Below are 23,264 nucleotides of genomic sequence, written 5' to 3'. Positions count from 1 at the left end.
CTATTACATCCCATTTAATGCCCTCTAGTTCCTCGAACAACACCTCGAGACTTGCTTCGCTAGATAAGGTTCGCACGTTAAACGTTGCCAGGTTTAGATTCCATTGGCGGCCTGTCCGGCGGCAACATTAACGTAACGCAAACTACTCAACGTCGTGCGCCCCCGGAAATGCTCTGCACTTGATCGTGTCCCTCGCGAGCAGGATGTTTCACTGCGTCTTCTCTCGGTCGCGGGACCCATGGCGCCATCTGGCGGAGGCGCGGCACAACTCGTAGCACTTTGAAAAGATGCGGCGCCAGCCAGCTGTTTTCTTAAATTCGGTATTGTTTTTATCGGGAGAAAACGGCCTTTTTTTAAAGCAAAGCAGGTACTGAAAAAAATGTAAAGACAGAAGTGATAGGTACACTTACATTAGAAGATTTATATTCAAGCGCAATTGGTAGTCGCCCAAAATAGAAAAGTTACACGCAGTTGGCTCGAGTGTTTTTAGCGCGATCTATAAAGCTCCGCTGAAAAACGTATTGTAGCCACTTAGTATCCGCGGCCATAGCCAACCTTAAGCTCAAGTTAGGGGCCGACATTTTCAACAGTATGCCGCAAATTCATCGAATCGTCAGTACAAGAGCGCCAGCTTGGTGCCGCTATGTTGGCCGGAGTGCCGGTTCAGTGCCATCTTTGAACGAAAGTGTGATGGCGGCCGATAGCTCGTCGAAACTCTAGCCAAGGCAGCAACTTGGTGCTGATGATAGAAATGTTCACTTTGGCAGTATCTTGCGCAAACTAGGGATGACATCTCGGAAGGCTTGGCCGAAAAGCTTGGCTTTGGCTACGCACTTCAGTCATTCGCTCAGCAATTCGGTCGAATATTCCACAGTGCCGAATATTCACGTATCGCTAACGTTTTGGTTTGTTTACGCACAGACGGTGTAACTGAAACATTCCAGTCACTGGCTAAATATGGCCCAGCTGCCTTCCCCATAGCAGACATCAGAAAATCGCCGTAAAAGGTTATGCGAGAGAATCAGCAGTTGCGAACGCACTTTTCTCGCTAAAAATGCTCCTCAATTGGCCTAGAAAACCGAGAACATGGCGTACGCGCTCTATCCTCTATTCTGAAAGAGTAGCTAGAAGAAACACTCGTCTGAGAGCGTTTGCGTCACACGCCTTCAGTCCGGCGTTGAACAGTTGGCGGGTTCTCGCCGTGCACTACACTTACAGAATTTTTTATCGCGATGGTTTTGAAGATTATTGAATTTTTCCAAAGAACCTAACAACTTATTAAGTTTCTGTTTACTCTGCCTATAGAACTTCAAAAGTTATTTGGCAACAGCGTTCCTATTGAAATGGGACAAAAAGTTTCAATAGACATTTTTCTATCGAGCACTTTTTGAAACTCTACAGATTGACTCAGTTTCTATCGAAGTTACCTATAGAACTGAAATTGAATATGCATAAACCTTTATGTTAAGTTTCAGAACACTTTTCCTGTGGAGTTCTTATTCAAACCAGATAGATTAACTCTGTTAAGTCTCAAAAGAACTTTTCTATTGGGTACTTAATGAAACTGAATAGATTAACTCGATTAAGTGTGTGTAAAAGTTCCCTTTATATGTTAAATATAATGTACTTGGCACATTTTAATGAGTAATAAAAATTTTTCTCAAGTAGTTATTGAGACTCAATAAAAGTAACATTAACTAAACTTTGAAGGTAATAAAAACGGGCACTGTTTCATTCCTGTGTGTGCATAAAAAACGGGAAAAAGAATTATTCAGTATGTTGTTACGATCGGCGTATTGTCATTGGGACGACCGTCGGCAATATTATCGGGTTCAATCACCCAACCCTCCCGCCGTCTGCTTTTCGCCGGTTCCTTACCCCCACCTACCCTCTCCCCCCCCCCTCATCGACAGGGAGCGACAAGGCTTTGGGCGCAAGGACGCGGGGGCGACTAATTCTGCTACTGGATACCAGCCGCTTTCCGCGGCTTCACGGTAGCCCATTCACGCGCCGGCAAGGCGGGTCACAATGAGCGAGAATGGTGCAGGGAGGGACGAACAAAAGCGTGCTGCGTTGCTCTTCCGGCGGCAATCTTCAGCTGCGAGCCAATCACCGTGGGGCCGCTTTGTTGTGGGTCCGAGACGCCGCTGATCAAGGAAGGTTGCACCACCGAAGCAACCGACTTACCTGTGTGAGAGGAAAAGTGCCTTCTCTTTGTGAGTGTGTTGACGTCAATTTCGGTGCCACGGATTTTCGTGATTGGTGCGCCCTGACGTCAGCCAAGAAAAAGGGTGAAAGGGGGCGGACCCAGGAGCGCAGAACCATGTTCCCAAACACCATGTAAATATGTGGACAGTAAGTTTCTTTCTTCGCCCTACTCGGCCCCAATGTTTGCCCGAACTCCGGGTCAACGAACGCCTTCACCGGTCACGCTACCAGATCCGCAACAATGTGCATTTCATATCTGTATGATAAAAAAATGCAAAGAAATGTCACGTGGCGTTTGTTTTTTGGGTACACATGCCTTCTTCGGGTACACAGGCCTGCTTTCGGGGTAGCGGCTTATAAGCCGCTACTGCGACAGCAGTCTTTTACGCATAAAGGCACGCACAGGCACCCATACACACACGGACGCCGACAGCGCTTCGGTACGTGATAAATTCATTGCTTAAAAATGATTATTATACAAATAAGAGGCCCACTACGAGCCACGAGGCATTGCCTCTGGATACAGTCATCACCCGTACAGGCCAGCTCCACTTGTTCGATCTTCCGTGATCCTCGGTGGAGGAGACTGAGCCGTCCAGACTCAGCGTGACCGTGGGCAGCGTCACGACGGCGAGAAGAAGGTGCACTTCGCGGCGGGGTTCATCCTACTGCCCTGGGGACAAGAGAAGGCCGCGGCGAACTCCGGCATGTGGCGCAGGGGCACGATGCAGCGCGACCGGGTGCTCCAGTAGCGCTCTTTAGGGTCAGGGTCACGCTTCCTCTCCTGTCCGCACCACTTGTAGCAGTGCGCGATGAAGAAGAGCTTCTCGGCGTCCAGCGGCAGCCCGGGAATGACGGCATCGCGCTCGGCTGCGGGAAGCGACCGGAAGGCCGAGTACGCCAGCTGCAGGCCCGTCCAGTCGGCGAAGCCTTCCGAGTCGTTCTTGGGGTCAGCTGCGGGCTGCCGCTCGGCTTCCGCCTGCGGATATGCACAGAAGTGCACGTGTGTGCGTGAAGGTATGCAAGTCCTCAGCCCGCGTACAGAGCGCTGTGTAGTGTTTGTATTTGTAGGAGAGCCCGAGCAAGGGGTATTGAAGCTACATTAAAAATTACGCCCACCTCCCCTCGCGGGAACCTTGGTGTGATGCGACGCTGAAGGGGGTTCCATTGTGCGTTTCCGTTGGGTCGATTACTCGAATTGCGTGAGCAATGGTCGGGTAATGCGAGAGAGAGAGCAAGCGTAGCGCGGACGACCGTCGACTGAGAGACCGGCCGGAGCGCGGCACTCCGCTTATATGCGCAGCGCGCCCGAAGGAGAGGAGACCGCGGAGAGAGAGGGCGCTGCACATGCGCACAGTGCGCTCGCGCCGCGCGCAGCGCCGCCCACCGGCGGAGTGAGAGTGCGCTGCGCCACGCGCCCGCAGATGTTAGGCGAGAGTGTTCGCTATCGGAGAGAGGAGAGGGAGTGAGCAGAGGAGAGACGCAGCTGTGCGTACGCTGACGACGACGACGCAGGAAGGACATGGCCGCCGGCAAGAGACGCTCCTCTCAGCGTCGCATCTAAAAGACTGGGGTGGGGGGGGGGGGGGGGGGGAGTATTGAGCCCTGTGGAGTGCCTTTGGCAGGTAATCGAAATTGAGAGGACGTTAAAGGATGAAGTCTGACAGTTGCTGTGCGGTCCGCGAGGAAAGCTCGTACGTAACCATAGCAGCGCTCTTCGACTTGCAAAGAGTTGAGGTTGTCCAGAATAGCGGAATGGCTAAGATTGTCGAAAGCCTTAGTGAGATCTACGGCTAATATAGCTGAAGTGTCTCGTTCGAGTGGGTTCGATAATAGGTGCTGGTCGAGTCTGAGGTGAATGTCGTTGGTGCTAAAGTAAACATTTTAAAGCAAACATTTTAAAAGCAAACATTTTAAAAGCAAACATTTAGAGTGTTTACCTTGGGAGGAACGGGACGCAAGAGGAACAACATGAGAGGTGAGCGGGAAAGGGAAGGGAGGCATCGTACTTGGCAAATGTCGACAAATACTACCGTCTTTTGTCGACATTTGCGAAGAAAGTAGGTGATACGCGTTTAATTTTTTTTTCTAATGCGTAACATTCCTGGTCGAGTTACCCAAGAGCCAGGGCTGTGTAACGCCCTGCATTTCCACAAAAATGCAGATTTGCTGGAAGTAGCACCTGTAATTGATATAATTGCGCAAATGGAGATAATTGGCCGAACAGAATTTTAAAAACCAAGAAAATGATATCAGTAGAGAAAATAAAACTTTCACCAAAATGGTCAGACAAAATCTAAAATAGGCATCTTATACCTCACACCCCAAAATCCAGGCATATACGAAAAAAAGTGCGACAAAAAGAAAAGAATTTAATAATACCAAAAAAATAAGGAGAAAAAATGCTCCAGAAAAATCAAACAAAATCAAAAATATGAATTTTATACATCTCCCCCAAACCATAGGAATGCACAAAATGTCCCCAAAAACACGTCTGAAATTGGAATTTAAAAACGAGGAAAAATCGCGTAACGCCCTGCAATTCACACAAAAAGGGCCATTTGGCGAAAAAAATACCTAGAATGGTTATGAAAGAGTAAACAGAGATAATTTCTCGAACACGATTAAAAAAGGTACACAAATAAGATTTCTACAAAAATGATTCGACGAAATAAAAAATCCGCATCTTACAGATCTTCCACTAAAACCCAAAAATAAACAAAAAAACATCCGCAGAACAAAGTTCCAAATACGAATAAAAAATGACGATAAACAGCGTATCACCCTGCATTTCACACAATATTGCAGATTGGGCAATGTACGTAATCGTTTTAATAGCCTAAATTGTGTCCATTTTAAGGTTTTAACGTGGGGATAATAAAGTAGAAGGAGTAAACTTCGCGCTCGAAATGGCGTAAGGAAGGAGAGAAATAGAAGCTTTCAGTAGCCCTTTCTCCTCAAATGCTGGTCAGGAGGCCTTGAGCCCTGGCGCATCTTCGGCAACTTTGTCGGTGCCCAGTTCGGAGCTCAGCAAGACGGTCTCTAATTCCTCCTAATCCCGAATATGTGTTGCGTGCGAATATTAAACATACCCGTAAAGTGTGTTGGAGGCTAGCCCTTGCGCAGCGCCATTTGCGCTTGTCACGATAATCTCAAGGTATAAGCGATATATGTCGCGGGGTTAGGAAAGCTGTAGTGTTTCCACGCTGAAGTACGATATGCCGCCGGGCAATTTGTGCGGCCCAATCCGCAGTCGGCAGCAATATCCGTGTAGGTCGCCAGGCGTTCTCCAGACTTCCCCCTCCGAAACTATAGCTCAGCAGTATCAGGACAGTCTCGGAAGCTAAATTCTCGCGCGGCCGCCTGAGCATGTTCGTTTCCCGGTAGGCCCGAGTGTGCCCGGTCGCATATAATTTGGACCACTCTGGGTGCTCATATTCAGCGCCTCGGATGATTTAACCCTTCGCGAAGCTTCTGATTTCAGTTTTACAGTCGCTCACTGTATATTTCGCTGGAGTGGAGGCAAGTATTACCGCAATGTTGCAATGGCAGCCTCTTCCCAACCTCTGAGGGGACCCTGCGGACTGGCCCGGAGGTGGTACCTTGCATTTTTCGATCAAATACCGCTATGTACATAGGGGGTACGGTCATGGTACAATCATAGCGGTGGCCGCCGGGTTGATTGCGTTTTCGCTGTCGCCATGGGCGCCGAAGAAACGACGTAGAAGGTTAACCTCATCGAGTGCCTGCAACGACGTTGGCACATCGAACGTGTGTGCATAGGAGACCGCGGCGTCTTCGTCGTACTTGCGTCGGTTTGTCTGGTGATATCTGCGACAGTAGCTCACGCGGTCGGCTACTATATAGTGACCGCATCGGCGCTCATGTCAGTGCAAAAAGAGATGTAGTCTGGTGCGGGTGCGTGCCGCACGTCTGGTGCGGGCCGCACCAGACGTGCGGTATACGGGGCAGAAATAGACTGACTAATGTTCACGTCGCGCGTAGCGTGTTGCAATGTTGTGATTTATTTTGTAACAGAGTTGTCATGCTTCAAAATTGATTCCCAAAAAGCCTGTGACACAGTGTATCCCGATATTTTGTTTTGCGTTCTGGAACATGTAAATGGGCGACTACGCATGGCGTACAGTGAATGCTCGACAAAATTAATTGCCAACCAAAAAATCATTCCTTGCGACGCTTATTCTCTCACGGCTGCCCGTGCGAGAAACCTGCACAGAACGATGGCAGGCTGCCTTTCGCGATTGTGCACCTGTCTTTCGCGCAGCAGTAGCGGCGCTGCCACTAATTCTTTCCTGTAGCCTTTTGATCCTTTCGGACCCTGCAACTGGCAATTATAACTATGTTTCTTAAACTTGGACGGCCGTCGAGATCGGCGGCGCTGCAAGCGTATGCTACAGTGCCGCCACTCCGACGGTCATTTGACCCGTGAGAGCGACGCCCAGCCGCTTTCGACGCACGGCATTTGTTACTCAATGAAACGCACGCCGATCAACGAACGCCCGCGCAGCTCCCCTGCCGTGGTTTGAACCGTGGCGACACCGACCGGAGCAGGCGGAAACTACAAACTGTTCGCATGGCGACGCAGTGAAACATCCCCCTCGCGAGGGGCACGATCAAATGCAGAGCATTTCCGGGGGCGCACGACGTTAAGTAGTTTGCGTTACGTTAATGTTGTTGCACTTGTGGCAACTGCTGACGAGAGAGCGCTCGTCAGCAGTAATTTGAATGAGTCAAGGATGTAAGGCGCGCTCGTAGCCGCCCATTCTGTGCCGGCTTTGTGGCGCAGTGGGTAGAGCACCATGTACATTGAGTTCCGCCCGCAGGGTCGAGGGATCGAAACCAGGCGCCGGATAGTATTTTTTTTTATACAGTGTAGGGGGAGGGGTGCGGACTACGACTACGGACGCCTACGGACGCCAACGCGGGCGACATCGTGAGTTTCTGAAATGCTATGCATTTAAAAAAATGGCCCCGTATCTGCTCCCTTCCTTGCACAGCTGGGCACGCGCCGGCGCCAATGCGTCTGCCGCGGCTATTACGTTAATCCTCTGGAATGCGCAGACCGCCGAATGCGCAGACCCAATTCTCTACACACCCCTACTCCAATGGGTTTGGATGTCCAATCCAACCCAATGCTCCTCACGCTTGCGGAGCACGCCCCTTCAAGGTGCACGAGAAACTGCTCAACCTCGGGCAGTGTACCTTACGCCACAATAAATATCGCTGGGAGCGACTCCGCTCCTTCAGCATTCGCCAACGATCCAGGCTGTTTCGTGACTCAGGCGTTGTGTTGAAGCCCGAGGCAGCACGCAAGCCTGGAGATACATCCTGCTGTACACTAAATGGGCCACGAACCCAAAACCCATGTTCCGTGCATTGAAAAGACTGGCTTGGCCCGATAACAATTATATTAATCCGTCAAACTTCAAGCAGAAACCCGATTGTATATAAAAAACAAGAACAGATGAAGCAATGGTGACTCCCCAGCCACTTTCCGGCGATGACGTCACAGAATCTTGTTACGACGTCACAGAATCTTGCTTGCGCGATTGGCGGCCACCGACCTAACCCACCGCCAAGGAACATCACTGGGCAATCTTAGTGGGACTTCTCTCCAGTTAGGTTTGAGCGGATGAATGAATGAATTTGAATTTTATTGGCGCAGCAGCCAAATTTGGCTGTAATGCGCACGACATATGGTAAATATTTCGAACACAGTACGGTAAAAGGCTCGTAAAAATCATGTAAAGTGGTAAAATCAAAGTTTCTGCAAGAGCTTGAGTGCACTCAAAAATTTAAAAACCGCTCAAGTAAAAATGACGTAACTTGGCAAAATCAGTTTCTCTAAAAGCTTGATGGCACTCAAAAATTTAAAACCCTTTTCCAAGGGAACCAGGGGTTCATCGCCAAGCAGTAAAGCAGGGTGCAATGGAATTTGAAATTTATAAAAGTGGGAAAAAAATTCACGACGCTTGTTTTCGTAACTAGGACACTCGATAAGCATGTGTACTACTGTAAGGCGCTTCCCACATTGCTCACATTCTGGAGGGTCTTCTCCCAGCAAGAGGAAGTTGTGGGTCAAGCGCATGTGCCCAATTCTTAGGTGACATAACACCACCTCTACAAATCTTTCTTTATGTCTGCAGCTCTGCCACTCTCTCAGGTGCGGCTTTCCCAAGATGGAGCTTGTTTTCATTGAGTTCTGTCCATTCTGACATCGCTTGAATGCTAACCTGCAGTTTACACACTGATAACTATGCTTCAGTGCTGACAAATTGCGCCACTTCTTCCCATACTGCGTCTCTATGGCGATAAATTAGAATTTTTTTAATTGTCCTCGCTCTTTTTCGGTAACTGTGAGGTCCCATTTATTTAGGCGTTCCGGGCGTTAGCGTATTGCTGGGCGTAAAGCGGAGCGTACGCTCGTAGCGACGCGTCGACGGATTAGTTTAGTACAGCGTTTTTAGATGCAGAGCATCTGATTCACTCGCCTTGTCCCTCCGGCGTCGTCGTCGTCGGCGTTGTCCACCCCTCCCCCATTCTCCTCGCCGCGCCAGCTGCGCTCTCTGCCGCTTACCCCCTCTCCTCTCCGATAGCGAACACTCTCTCGTGAGGGGCATTGGATTGGACTCGATTGGATTGGATTGGATTGGCTTGGTTTGGATTTGGATTGGATTGGATTAAAGTGGATTGTGTTGGATTGTGTTGCGTCATAGCCGCGGCAGACGCGCTGGGGCCGGCGCATGTGCAGTACTCTCTCCCGCGGTTTCATCTCCTTCGGGCGCGCTGCGCATATAACCGGTGTGCCGTTCTCAGGCAAACCAACATCCACGCTTGGCTCAAACACCTAGAATCCACGCCATTTTACAAGTACGCCAACGTCGTCATCGACTGGGACCGGCTTACGCAGTCCCCTCAACGTTATGCGCGCTATAAAACGCGGTCCCTTCGCCGCTCCGCCTATGCGTCGCATCTACACAGGGGTTCCCGCGAGGGGAGGTGGGAGTTTTTTCGTAGCGTGGGCTAATGCTTGCAGCGCCACTTTTGAACCCAACGCGAAGTACCCAAATTGGACCTTGTTTGCGTGGCTAACCAAAGGCAAGCTGTAGCTGGACGGCGTTTTTTTTTTTTTTTTTTTTTTGAATGCGTAACGCTGGCTTCGATTGTAAAAATCTTGCAAGTACGATAAAAAAAGACCTTCTTACCTTGATTCAGTATTAGGAAAAAATATGATACACCCGTCGCGATTGTTTTGCTCAACCGCGCACCGCCGAAGTTTTGAAGCAACACGCAGTGCTCGGGATACTCACTTTATTCAGCTATGAAATATGGCAGGACCATGCGACAAATACAACTGAGCATGGCATGCGGCGCTAATGCGACGAGCAAAATGAAACAGCGGGTAGGCTGGCACGGCGGTTTAGTGATACACTTCACCCGGGTGAAATGTACGATGCGTTCCTGTTACTCACTTCCTCTAGTCCAACTACAAATCCTTCACGTTTCACACTGGTGGCGCAACGTTCTCGGCTCGCACCCGAGGGCGCAACGATGGCGCTGGCGAAAATTCTTGAATTCCCGAAATGGAGGCGGTCGATCTGCATGCACCAACACTGCGCGGATTCCACCACCGCGACACGCACACAAACACCGCCGCACGCTTCGGGAGCAATCCGGGTTGTCCTTGGTCGTTCATTTCTGGTCTGTATGCCTGTTGGAACTGAAACGTTGTCGCCTAACGAGAAACACACGCGACGGTCCGTGTTTTCAGTCGGGGAACCTCCTGTCGCCGACACCACCGAGGCAGCAGCCATTTTGGGAGCAAGGTGCTTTCCAGGAGGTCCGCAGCGCCCCGGAGCATACGCTCCCAGCCGTTGCGTGCGTAGCACCACGGCATCGCCGGGGCGTTTACGTAGCGTACTGCGCATACACAGTCGCGACCCGCGTGCCGCTGGAGCCATGCTACGGATATCCCGGAGGTGTTTCTGAGAACCTAGCTGTCTTCGTTATCAAACGGCAGCCCTGTGTTTTATGCGCCATTCAGTTACGCCCCCCCGAACGAACGAAGCGCCGGGAGAGGGCGCACTCAGGTTTCGGTGGTGCGTGTCCCTAAATCCTGGGTATGCTGGGGGGAACTTGCAGAAAAGGAAGAGAAAGTGAGATAGAACGCGAGAAGACGGAGGATAAGGTGCTAGGAACATTTGGAGAGGGTAGGAAAGATGCGGAGATGTCGTGTGGGTTAGGTAGTCCTGAAAGTGAGAGTGTACCGGAGGAGGCTGTTGGATAACACCAAAACCTATGCGTGGACACTGCGAAACAGAATGAGAGCTCCCGAAGAGGTTGGGCAGCTACGATGGAAAGAGAGAAACAAGACGGAATCAGCGATCTCGCAAAACGGGTGTCTGTAATAGAACTTCGTAGGTTTAGTGTCCGTTGCGGTAATTACAGAGATTTGGTCGGACGCCGCGCTGGAAGGAATGACGCGCTAAGTTCTGCTAGCATGCAAGGTGTCACAGAAGTGAGTCCTGAGTTATGCCGTAATGAGTGCGTGTTGGGACAGTTGAGAAACTCACTTTGTTAGGCCGCTGCTCGGGATGCCCATAGCATGCACGAGTGGTTTTGAGTAATAATGTTAGGTGCTTCCATGGAGGAAAGAAAAGCTTAGGAGAGGCCCTGACGTCACACCCAGCGCAGCCGGAAACGCCATTTCTGTAAGTCGAATGGCGGACCATTGGCCCTCCATGCCATTGGCGGACTCTTTTTGCCTCTCTCTCTCGGTGCACCTTCTCCGCCTCCTCCGTCCTGTATCGCCACTCTTGTCGTCTGCATCTGCCAGCGCCGAGCCGGCGGAAATCAGCTGATAGGCAGGTAGAAGGCCGTTTTGCAGCGCGTGACCGTGAACCTAAACGCGCGGTTACACTGTTACACGTCTTCAGTGTGGCCGCAGCAGGTTTGCGAAGCGGCTCGCTCTAACAATGCCGCAATGCTCGGTGCCAGGCTGCAAGTCGCGATCGGTACCCAAGGAATTGGGCGTCACTTTCCACCGGTTAGTGCATCATTCCGCTGACAAGTATTGCTGTACATTGGTGTGCATTCATCCTTTGTTTGCAATCGCCGCCGTTTATAGGTTCCCAAGCGATGGAGAACGCCGCAAACAGTGGGCGAACGCCGCGCGGCTACCGGACTGGAAAGTGCCCAAGTTTGCGTTGCAGTTTCACTGGCAATCCCAGAGATGACTAGTCAATTAAACGGCCGTTCTATATATATATAGGTAAGCTGTACTTCATGCAGATTTCACGCTAAAAAATTGTGGAATGTTTTTACCGTTGTTCGCGTGCCTTCGATAGAATTTTTTGCGAAGGAGGAGGAGGAGGAGGAGGCAAAACGTTTTATTGAGTAAAAAAAATGGGAGGGTGGGTGGCGTCAATAAACTTTTTTTCGCCAAGTTTCAACTTGTCTCAGTGTCAATAAATTCAAGGTGATATCAGTTGAAAACGTTCATACACTAACCTCGCAGTATGAAGCGTTGAAAAGCGAAATCCAGAGCGAGACCACAAAAAGATCCAGATCCAGTACTCTTCCAGTCAACAGACGGACACCTACTAAGGTAATAGGACGATGGAATTATATCAACTGGGAATCTACCCTGTAACAGTTGCAAAGGCACTGCCGCGCATTGCCGGCCTAGCAAACTATATATTGCAGCGGCGATAACCAAAAAATTGAGTTGCGAATCGTTCGGTTGCAAGTCGCCTACGTACTGCACACCGTGTATCACTTCCCGAAAATCTACCTGGCGGGTGTCCGCGCGTACGACGGGACGGCGCGTTCACGATATCTGTACTTCAATAGGCGCGTCGTGATCGCGACCGGAGCGAAAGCTTGACGCGGTACAAGGTGCACTTGCAAGTAGAAATTAAATGACATATTCACATCGGCGCAGCTGTCGCAACTCGCAGCATCGTTTTCGAGTTCCGCAAGACCACAGCGCAGCAAAGCGAAGCAGCAATCTTCGCAATAGGACGACAAGGCAGGCGCTGCCTTTCCTCCATGACTGGCGAACGGCGGGCGGGCTGTTGCTAGGACGCCGTTGCTAACGCGACTTACAATGGCCGCCGAAAACACGTGACTTCCTCCACACTTTTGCCAATGCGCGGGGATAGCTGGGGGCCTCTCCTAAGCTTTTTTTTCCTCCATGGGTGCTTCTGAGGTTGTCGCTGCGGGGCACCCGGTACGTAAGGGAAACAATGATCCCGACAAGGTTATCGCGTTTGCGGGCCGCCATTCCGCTCCAACACCAACCCTTCGTTCACGCTTCAAGCCCGAAGCATTGCCTTCCGTTGGGGCGGCCTGGTCACTGGGCCTGTTTTATCATTGTTTAGTAGTGTTTTTCAGTATTAGCATTGTTTTGCAGTGTTTTTAGCATTGTTATATTCTTGGTTTGCTAAAGTATTCTGTCCCTTTTGAACGGCTAGTGAATAGGTTGTGTTTTGTAGCTTAGGTGAGAGAGAGTTCGGATTAACTGATTGGCAGAAATCGTAGGGGGCTCATTTGTGGATATACCTAACTCCTTCTAGGTGTTTTTTTTCTTTTTTTTTATTGCTGAAGGGTAGATAAAACGAGTGGCCCTTCTAAATTGTTTTCGAAATGACTGAACCGAGAGGTCAGTAACTCTCCTAACGGGGGGAGTTGTAAGGTCCGCTCACGAAGTCAGTGGCCAGATGCCCCGGCTTTGTGCGTGAAAGGATAGATTCCCGCCGCTCGGTCTGGCGGCACAGCGCTGCCGACGCAACGCTACGGCCGTCGCCAATTCGCTGGGGCGCGTTCGGGAGACGGCTTGTCTGGACGGAGGAATGCCTCAGGAATAAGCCCGTTTAAGAATGCAGGCGGCCCCGCCAAGTTCCGAGGATTGTTGACGTAGTGAACAACGAAGGAGTAATTATCGTCGTCTCACCGCACGAAAGCGGCGGCTTTTCCGCGAGATCCCATTGTCGCGCACCACCGTCGGAAAGGCTACCCGCTTTTCAGCCCCTCTTCGGAGGCATGTGTACTCGCCGCCGCGTGCTTCCTCGCCCCTGCGCCGGCTTTTGACCCGAAGGTGTTAGCGCCTTATTGAATATTCGGCAAACGGCTGAGTGACAGCTGTGTACGTGGATTTGGGCTCTTCCTAACGCGTGTACGAAAGCTAGAGGGACGTGCCCGAGAGAGAGTAATACCGAAGTGTTATAAGGCCGAACTTGGCCGCAAAACCTCGCTCTTTTCTGAGCTCTAATCTAGGCAGTTTCCGGCGAGGCAGGAGTCTCAACCGTTGAAGCTTTGGTGGGATATGTGAGCCCTTTATGCAAGAGAGATTTGAGGGTCGCGTCTCAGGTTTAGGGTACAGCTGTGTACCGGGCAACTAGAGGTGTCCTGCGGCGGGAACAGAGTTCCGGCCGCCGTTGCTCGAGTGGTTTACACACGCTCGGAGTATAGGATAGTTAAACGAGTTGAGGCTCTTGCGTGACTTGTGCGCACTTGTATCTAGATCGTGTAACTGAACTTTTCCTTTTTGTTACTCATGCATCCAGTAAGTCTAATGTAAATAGTTGTACATAAACTCTTCGTTTCCCTTCATCCAATCCAAACACCTCGAGTTCGTCAATTCGACCGCTATCTCCGAGAACTTCAACACCATCGCTTTGCCAGCCTCCTGCCAAATCTACCGGAGCCCGGGCGATTGGCTTCCTGATCGGTACCTTACTTCGGGCAAACAAACATCAACAATCTTTGCTGTCACCAAACGCCTTTCATGGCTGGAACGTAGCCGACTGGGTTACCACAGGCGAACTTTTTTTTCATTTTGCACTGTGTTTTGCTTTTGTGGCCCCTTTATTTGACAGAAAACGTAGCTGTTTTTGCCACAGAAATGCTGGCATAAACAACAGCGAGGACATCCCTGCACTGGCGCTCTAGCGGTACAAAAGTGGGCACCACTCACTTGGTCGTAGGACGCGCGTAAGCAGAGCACCTTCTCATTGTATTTCATCACCGACGATTCATTGGTTGGCGGGCGTGAGTTCGCTTCGAATGTAAGTGTGATGCCAGTTACATCGTAGCCGTGCATGATCTCATGGCCAACGATCTGCAATGGTCACGTAAAGGCGCATTATTACTATTAACCCCGGTTAGGCTGCAGCACCACACTGTGACATGGTCTGGTAACAACACTTTGTCTGGTCACCTGATTAATGCACAGCATTTATTGTTGATTTCGTTAGTCATGGGAGGTTAGAAGCATAGGTGACAGCCTGGATTCCCACCAGAACAGAGAGCAGGCAGGGTTTAAGTTAAATTACATTATTTTAAATTAAATGTAATTTTTGAAAACACGCAATCACTTCTTATGACGCAATATAGGTCATTATCCGGCTTCGTCCTTTATTCTAAAACAACTTTATTTTGTCAAACCAGGTCGTCAGAACACGCTGCTAGGCAATGCATCTGGCGGTATGCGCTGGCGGCATCGAAAAGGTTACATGATCGCACAGTGACAGTGAACATCGGGCCGTAAGTTACGCCGCGGTTTGAAGCAAAGATAGCATTCGAAATTCTTTGCTCGCGTAATGACGCTCACAGCGCCTTTCCATATTCATGGCAAGGCGGCAGCAGTAAATTTCTTGCGTGGAACTGAATACATCACTGACAAACGCCTATGTCGACTGCGGACGTAAACGTTGCGTGTGTGCAGAAGCGTAAATAGTTAAGCGCACGCCAGGGTAGCGGGGGACCAAGAAAGAGTGATTTTTGCGCTGTACCGCTTTACCGTAAGCGGAATCAGGCTAGAGTGCATGTTGCAGTGTGCGATATTACTCAGGCTTATTTCTTGTGCGGTTCTTCCGAAATCGTCGCCGTACGATTTCATGTTAGATATCCTGGGTTATATCGACATTCTTCAGTCTGTCTTTATTAGTCTAGACGAAACGTTCCCTGTTAGAGAATAAACAGTCGTCACATATGTAGCGGTGTGCGATTACCCCACCGCTCATTGCGGCCACGCACCGTGATATAGATTATGCGTGTGTCTCCTGATTGCGCGCAGAGTTTGACATGCCAGAAGACAGATGTCGCGGCGAAGGTAAACAAGCCGCTGCGAAGAGCGAGCAAGAGGAGAGCAACGTACAAAGGCAGCAGCGACGAGAGGGGCGCGAAAGAGGAAGAGAGCTAAGAGAAAGCTGGGCACCCGGTGACGCGGGGATATTATCGGTCCTCGCAAATGATTTTTTCTGGGCCACAGTCGGCTCTCCTTCCTTATCTTCTCCCAACTAATAAAAAGCAAGCTCCCTCTGTAACTAAAAAGAAAGATCTACAATCAGTGCATACTGAAGGTGATGACATACAGAGCTGCAACTTGGCGCCTTACTAAACAACTAGAAAGCAAACGTAGGTCAGCTCAACGCGCAGTGGAACGAATAATGTTAGGAATAACACTCAGGGACAAGAAACACCCTGCTTGGATCAGAGAACAAACTACAGTTAACGATATCATAGTTCTAATAAAGAAAAAGAAATGTCCTTGGGCGGTCCATGTAGTGAGACGAATCGACAACCGGTGGACAATTAGGGTAACAGAATCGATACCAAGAGATGGGTCTAGCGGAAGGGGAAGGCCAATAACACGATGGGGGGATGAAATGTGGAAGTTCGGGCGTAAACCGTGGGAATTTTGCCTCCTGGGGATCTTTAACGTGTGGGGGATGCGGCGTGCTCTTTGCTAAAGTATGCTAAAGGGGCATACTTTAGCATAATGATTCGAATATTGATTTTTTTGATTATTTGGGACTTTTAATTTTTTGGAGTGCTTGCCGAGTGCTCCCCAACCAATACCGATTCTGCGCCGGATTTCTCTCTCGATCACTAACCATCTGTCCCAGGTAGTTACATTCTTTTACTTCTAGCGCTTTATTTCCTAAGTTCAAGAGGACATTTTGGCATGTTTATTCTTCATTACTTTGGAATTATTTATGTTCGTTTTTAACCTCACGGCCGTGCTTTTTGATTGTATTGCGTCAAGCATTGTTTGCAGTTGTTCTGCAGTCTCACTCAGCAAGACTATGTCGTCCGCAAACCTCGAATGCCTCAAGTATTCCCCGTTTATCCTTTATCCTATGTTTTCCCAGTCACGTTTTCTAAATCCCCCTCCATACGTGGTCAGAATGGTTTTGGCGAGATGGTATCTCTCTGTCTTACTGCCTTTCGGATCGGAAATTCCTCGCTTATGCAGGCGAAAGATTATCCAGCTTGTGCATTCCTTATATGTCTTCTAGAAGCATGTTGCAGGTTTCTTCTTTTCCCTGGTGTTTTAATGCTTGTAGCACGGCTGCCGTGAGTGCTGAATCAAACGCTTTTTCATAGTCTATAACTGTCAAGCAGTGCGGTTTAGTGTATTCTGCGGATTTTTTATCCCTGGATTGACAACAGGGATGTGATCACTGATTGGGTACCCTTTTTTAAACCCAGCCTGCTCTCTAGGTTCATGGAAATACAGGCTGCCACCTATGTAGTTAACTTGAGCTAAAAGTAACCTTAAAATTGGCGTATGCGCTACAGTCGGGCTGAGGACCGAAATGAGCGTTCAATGTTCCCCACGGAAGTACAAAACCAACAGGAGCTGTATACGTTAGTTTAAAATGCATTAAAGATTTTGCTAACAACGTTGCGTGCGCCAAACAAATTGTCCTCTGCCAGGTGCGTGGTGTCCTGTCGTTACGTGGTAGAAGCCGCGTCTAACTTGCCTGCGTGTTGCAATCGGGGGTGCGTTATACTCGTGCGAATACGGTATGCCCCTGGAGTCACTAGCAACTGCGCTCGCCAAACGGCATTTTTTCTCCATGCCAGTGTGTACCTGTCCCAGGGCTCCGTAGTTCACCGCAGAGACCCCGTTTTGGAAGAAAATCGGCGGTAGTAACAAGCCAGCCTGGAGCGTGAAGGTGTTATGGGCGTAATGGTAGAAAGCATTTACCGCGCCAACCGAAAAGTTCCAGTAGCTGCGCTCCTTGAAGAAAAGCCTGGTCGCCAGCAAATGTGACTCCACGTAGGCATCGAAGAACGTTGAGCCAATGACTGGAAACTGCGCTGCATTCGTTCAGACAAAGTTTGAATCCAGTATATAGCTGCTACCGTGGCTGCTACTTATACGGCAACAAATACTACAATAATAAATATTTCGCCCAACAAAGAACGAAGATGAAATATTAGACACGCGAACAAGAGGCACATAGGAAGTCTGCGACATATTTTTCTATAGCGTGACAGTATTCACCCAGTTTGTCGAGCGTATAATCTCTCACTGGAACAGTTTCGTGGCACATGTGCACGCAAAGAAGAACGAGAGTTTCACTAACGCGATTTGTTTTCTACATAGATGAGCCGACCACTTCCTTTGACATTCCCTAGCACCTCAGAATCTTGCCACTACTCCGATCGATTTGCATCGATTTTACTTCTAGGTCTACTGTATAGGCACCAACATGGGATTTTGTTGTTCACTCATTTGCTGAAGAGTGCATTTCTTATGCCGAGGTTATTTCTGTCTGCAAACCCAAACGAGTATATTCCTATGGCTATTCTTGCAACCTATTCTGAAGTTTCTCACTGCGTGCTTTCCAAGCGTCGTGCGTCCTAACATCCCATACAAAAATATTGTATGGTCAGCTATAGAAAATCCTCTTTATGGTCGTCCTTAGCTATTTGACCCAATAATCTTTAGACGTTTCTATGGGTGTCTTTAGCTATTCGTACGTAACGACATTCCTATGGGTGTCTTTAGCTTCTTTTGTAGCCGGTTATATGGTTTTCTTTAGCTATTTCTATCGGCATTCCTTTGGGTGTCTTTAGCTATTCGTATCGACATTCCTATGGGCGTCTTTAGCGTCTTCTATAGCCGGTTCTGTGGTTGTCTGTAGATATTTGTATCGACATTCCTATGGGTTCATTTAGCTTCTTCTATAGCCGATTCTCTGGCTGTCTTTAACTCTTCTTTCGATATCGCTATGGCTATAGAAGAAGCTAAAGACACCCATAGGAATCTCCATAAGAATGGCTGAAGACAGCCATAGAAAATTCTAAAGATAATTGGGCCAAATAGCTAAACAGAACCAGAAGAAGGGTTTTCAATTTTGCATGGGCTGCATCCAGAAGACAATCACCACTACTTGCAACACAGTGACAGCAGCAGCCGCTGAGAAATTATTAACACGCTGCCATGCCGGCATGCAGCCTTGCAGATCTCTATAAATTCTCCTGTGGCACTTACGTTGTGTGCCTAGCTGCATTCTGTAATATATTCTCCGTGAACACTTCAGCGATATAGGGGGAGTGCGACGTTGCGATTCCAAACACTTCGCCAGTTTTCATTCACAAAAGGCTTAAACACAGGCATTCACGGAAAGCAAAATCAAGGGGTTTATTCATTCCATTCATTACATAAAGGCAACTATCTATGCTACTTCACCGCCACTAAACAGTTGTTTACATAAGCCGATCGAGAAACACAGCACACGCATTCCAACACTCTGGCTCACGCTTAAGTGACTCGCTCGACTGCCACACTACGCGGCACATTCCCCGCGAACGCCCGCCGAGACACAAATACCTACAGGTCCTGGGTAGTCCACATAAAAGAGAGCACTCAGAAGTCGTTCATTTCACTCAGTACTCAATACAAAGCTGCAATTACGGTGGCTAAAATGGAAATGCACTTTTAATAAAACGATGAAGACGGTCGCACACGCTGCAATAATAAAAAACGTTTTCCAAGTACGCTCAATTAGTTCCTTATAAGTTTTCTCAGTTCACGAAAAAATAATTATCTTTGTCTCATCACCGCGGCCAAATCTTCACTTCTGTGTACGTTGCAATGCCCATGTGGTGCAGGGTAGTTCAGAAAAGTATTCGTGAACACCAAAAAAAGTCCTGCATTTCTCGCACTATAGAGTCTCTTCAGTTCGGAAGATCACTCACCCTGGAGTTTTGCGTACGATGAAATTCCTGTCGGGGTATCGCAGGTATCCATTTTCGCGTGACTTCAAGTCGATGTTGAATTAATCGTAACACTGTCATCGTAAACAGCGAAATTTACGACAGCGAAAAGCGGCACATTTGCTTGATGTCACACCATCTACACAAACACATTGAGGTCGAAATTCCCAGCACCAGCAAGCAACACGTGCCATGCTCGCGCACATGAGCAAGGAGACAAGATGTGGCTGACTGAGTACATCCTGGTATAAGCAGATCCTTCGCGCTAGCAAATAGTTCGGAGATACGTGCCCATCTATCGACCTTTTTCTAACTTGTTCGCTGGTAATTATTTTATTTAAAAATACAACATCGCTTAACGTTGTGTTTTCTTCATCCGAAAAACCTATGTCTGTTTTCAGCCGCCAGGGAAAATTGTCTGTCACTATCATTGCTGCGCGCACGAATACTTACACAGCGCGGAACGCCTGACCCTCTTTCAACGAAAACTTTCGTTCGCACGGCCGGGCTACAGCGTCGCCGCGCGCTGCACGCACGCCGGCGCTCCCCGGCCGTGTCATTCGGTACCCTTCGGCAAAACCAGTGTGCCAAACAAACCGAAAATAAAACAAGAAGCAGGATTGTCCCCTCCACGACCAGCTAGCCCGTCATGGTGCCCTCTACCTTTTAATCACTTCCCAGAATTTCCTTTCCTTGCCTCCTTCGGTCGGGTGTGGGTCCCTCTCTCCCTTTCTCAATGACTAATGTCAAAGTGGGCTCCGCGGGAAAAGGAATGTGGTTGTTCGCAAATGCCACCATATTTCTGACTGTGTACGCCCGCACCATGGCCCGCGAAAGTTCTTGCCAATGTGCTTCGACGCTGAGAGGGCCATGTTCAGAGAAGCCCGCTTGTTTACTTGACTGCGGCAGCGAAGGGCCGCAGAGGAATAATTCTCCGAACTTATACGTCTTTCGGTCCACGTTCATTCGCAAGCTTTGCGGATGCCCAGTATCCTAAGTTGCAACCTGAATGTGAGCGTTAATCTATAGCTACCTTTAATTGTACGTTTCCCGTATTTTTAGTATCATAAGTGCCTAACGTTATTGACGAAAAACTTTCATATAACCGGCCGATGAACCTCATCATCGTTATTCACTCTGGGTTGTAGATGTAGCTAGGTAAATCATGAGTATGTGAATTACGTGTCATAAGTAATGTTCAAACCACCGGAATAGGATTTAATTATTGCTCGAATTATACCTTTATAGGCTAACACTTTTTTATTAGCAGCTGCAGACTTGGAGCCTTATGTCACTACGTAGTTAGCTAAGGAAGCTTTTATGGATGCAGGCCTGTAAATTATGCGCCAAACGCTTTCCTAATTCCGGCTAAATGTTGCCTAATTGTGACACGTCTAAAGGTTTACAGTTATATATTGCACTGTAGCCAGCCGCAGAAGATTTTATAGGTGCCTCTCTTTAGCTTTCGGGCAGATTCTCTCCAACAGCTGGCAGAAGGCAGCTGAACGGATCCAAGTATGTAGAGTTAGAGCTAAACAACGGCCTATATCCAGCCAAGTGAGCTTTTATGCCTTTCTCTCTTTAGCTTTAGGACGAATTATTTTCAATAGCTGGCAAAAGACTGCTGAATGGTTTTGAGTATGTAGAGTTAGAGCTAAACAACACCCTATAGCCAGCCACATTAGGTTTGATGGCTGTCCCTCTTTAGCTTTAGGACGAACTCTTTTCAATAGCTGGCAAGAGACAGCTGAATGATTTCAGGTCTGTAGACTTAAAGCTAAACAATGGTCAGCCAAAGGAGCTTTGTCGCAGCTGGTTTATAGAACTAAAGTCATACATATTTCTTTAGCTTGCTGCAGTAACCAGAATAGCTGTGACTCTATAGACTAAACACACTAGGATGTTCTATAATCGTCTAAAGAGAATTGTATGGTTTACATGCTTTAGTGCAGGATGCATAAAAACTTCAATAGCTGGCTAAAGCCTAATTTGTGCCCTTTTATGGGTGACCATGGGAACCCATACGCGGCCATAGCTCACCATACATTTTTCCATAGACGTCCATAATGCATTTTTGTATGGGTGTGTTAGTCTTCCATTACAATATTGTCCTGGGTGCTTGACTGATTAATCGCCGATTCGGCATTACCGTAGAAAACGTCAACCATCTTATCTCCGCAGCGAGATATTGATGTATGGGCTGGCACTACCTTGAACTTGTACTCCAATGTGTTACTCCTTAAATGACAGCTATTCAGCATGCAAATATTCGCAAATACCTCTATTACTTTACATTCCCTGTCGAAAAACACCGCGTTTTCTAGCATTAGGAGAGCGATAAAATACGCTAGAAAGGACGGAAAGCACTGGAAAACGCCGAGCTGGACGACAGCAACACGGGGACCGTATTTTCCCGCAGTAGGAGAACGATGCGATACGCTGGAGAGAACGGAAAACACTGTAAAACGCCGATCTGGGCGACAGCAACGCGGAGAAGTCGCTGGAAAGCATCAAATAAGAGGGGGACGTTGCCTCTGTGCGCTGGACCTCTGCTAGGGCGAACGGGATAGCACGAACGGTATAGTACGGCCTCATGGCGCCGCGCGCCGGTTACGTGGTCGACCTGTTGTAATCCAGCGCCGCGATCGACGCAGATGCTCCGAACCAAATGTTGTGGCCGTGCGGTGCCGCAAAGTTCCACTTTTCTAGCGTGAGCTGCCCGGAAAGAATTCTGCGTACGAGTGACCATCATTTCCTTCAATTGCATTGCAAGCGTCTGTCGTAATGAAAGTTTGTTGTATTGCTGCTATTAGCATTCCGGCCGCGTTTGAAAAAAACCTTCGCTACAAATTTGGTAATTAACAACGCAATTTAGAACAAATCACGGTAATGTTGGAACATCTAAGCGTAGCCCGTTAACCAAACAGATGGTTAAATAAAGAACTTCACAAATTCCTGGGGCTGTTTGAGGGAATTGCAGTCGCATATATTGTACCGTGGATAATCTTTGGTAAAATAATCAGGCAATAAGGGCACCCCGTCGGCAAAACGGCCGCATGAAAGACAAGCAAGACGTGCTTTTTTAAGACGTGGTGTAATTACTGCAGCTTACTATTTTGACATCTATTTTGGGGTGTCTTTGAGAGCCATATTTTCTCAATCTGCGTGGCGCGTTGTTTAATTTTTTTTTCTACCGAGCAACCTTTTCATTTTAACGCGAACTATATGTCCAATCAAGCTTGATTACTGAAAAGTTTTTAAAACCAGCTAACCAGTTGTTGCTCCCGGCGTGAAAAGAAACAAAAATGGCCCCAGTGAACCCATTGCATTACCAAGACGTGTTAAAAACATGAATAATCGTAGAAAGAAAGAAAACGCGCGCCTTCGCTCTAGCCCGGCCGTTCCGAAGAAAATTTGGTGATGAACCAACACAAACGAAGGCCTGTCGCGCGACAGCACTCGCGGTGCGGGGATAGGAACAAGTTCTCGTGATCGGCCAGGGAACACTTTGTTCCCACCTGCTTTTAGTCTTTCGGTCAAAATGTGGCGGTGGCTGCGTGGCTGAGTCGCTCGTTCACATTTTACATCTGCGCTGTGCCTACTTCAAGTTACGCGTAACTTTTTTTCTGGATTCCAAGCATCTGGAAGTAAGCACTCTTTATGCGACGACAAATCATGGTGCCTGGGATAATTGGCACTTTTATACGAGTGAATACCACGAATATCGCAGACAGCGTGATTTGGAATGCGTGCGATGTGCTTCGACAATCGACTGAAATTGCAGTGACCCCTGCGTGATTTCGCAGGTATCTTGCGTGCGTACTCGTCGAGATAGTGCTGCACTACAGAGACGTGCGCTGTTCGCCACAGAATACCATTCCGGGCCTTGCTGTACGAATGCATTGTCAACGATCAAGTTTCGCCAAGGCAAGGAATCCAGATAATGATTGACTGTTCATTTTATTTCTCTCTCGTTTTGCTTTCTAAATAAAACACGTTCCAGAAACCTTTGTTTACTT

At 48.5% G+C, this 23,264-nt stretch overlaps 1 protein-coding gene across 1 annotated transcript in view; it reads right to left on the bottom strand.

The window, feature by feature from the left end:
• Window positions 1-2,762: 2,762 nt before the first annotated feature.
• The window catches only part of LOC144180023 (neprilysin-1-like), a 35,138-nt gene continuing 14,636 nt past the window's right edge, over window positions 2,763-23,264 (bottom strand). The window contains exons 5-7 of the mRNA XM_077708430.1: window positions 17,228-17,340; window positions 14,207-14,350; window positions 2,763-3,187 (exon numbers count right to left, since the gene is read on the bottom strand). Of these exons, the coding sequence (XP_077564556.1) occupies window positions 2,831-3,187; window positions 14,207-14,350; window positions 17,228-17,340 (614 nt within the window). The 3' untranslated portion in view covers window positions 2,763-2,830. The remainder of the gene's footprint in view (window positions 3,188-14,206; window positions 14,351-17,227; window positions 17,341-23,264) is intronic.

The sequence above is a fragment of the Haemaphysalis longicornis genome, unplaced genomic scaffold (genome assembly GCF_048455015.1).
Source record: "Haemaphysalis longicornis isolate Haplotype H1 unplaced genomic scaffold, Haemaphysalis longicornis Haplotype H1 scaffold_4, whole genome shotgun sequence".
In the NCBI taxonomy this organism is placed as follows: Eukaryota; Metazoa; Arthropoda; class Arachnida; order Ixodida; family Ixodidae; genus Haemaphysalis; species Haemaphysalis longicornis.
The sequence above is the reverse complement of the archived record's forward strand: the minus strand, read 5'-3'. Positions and strand labels throughout refer to the sequence as shown.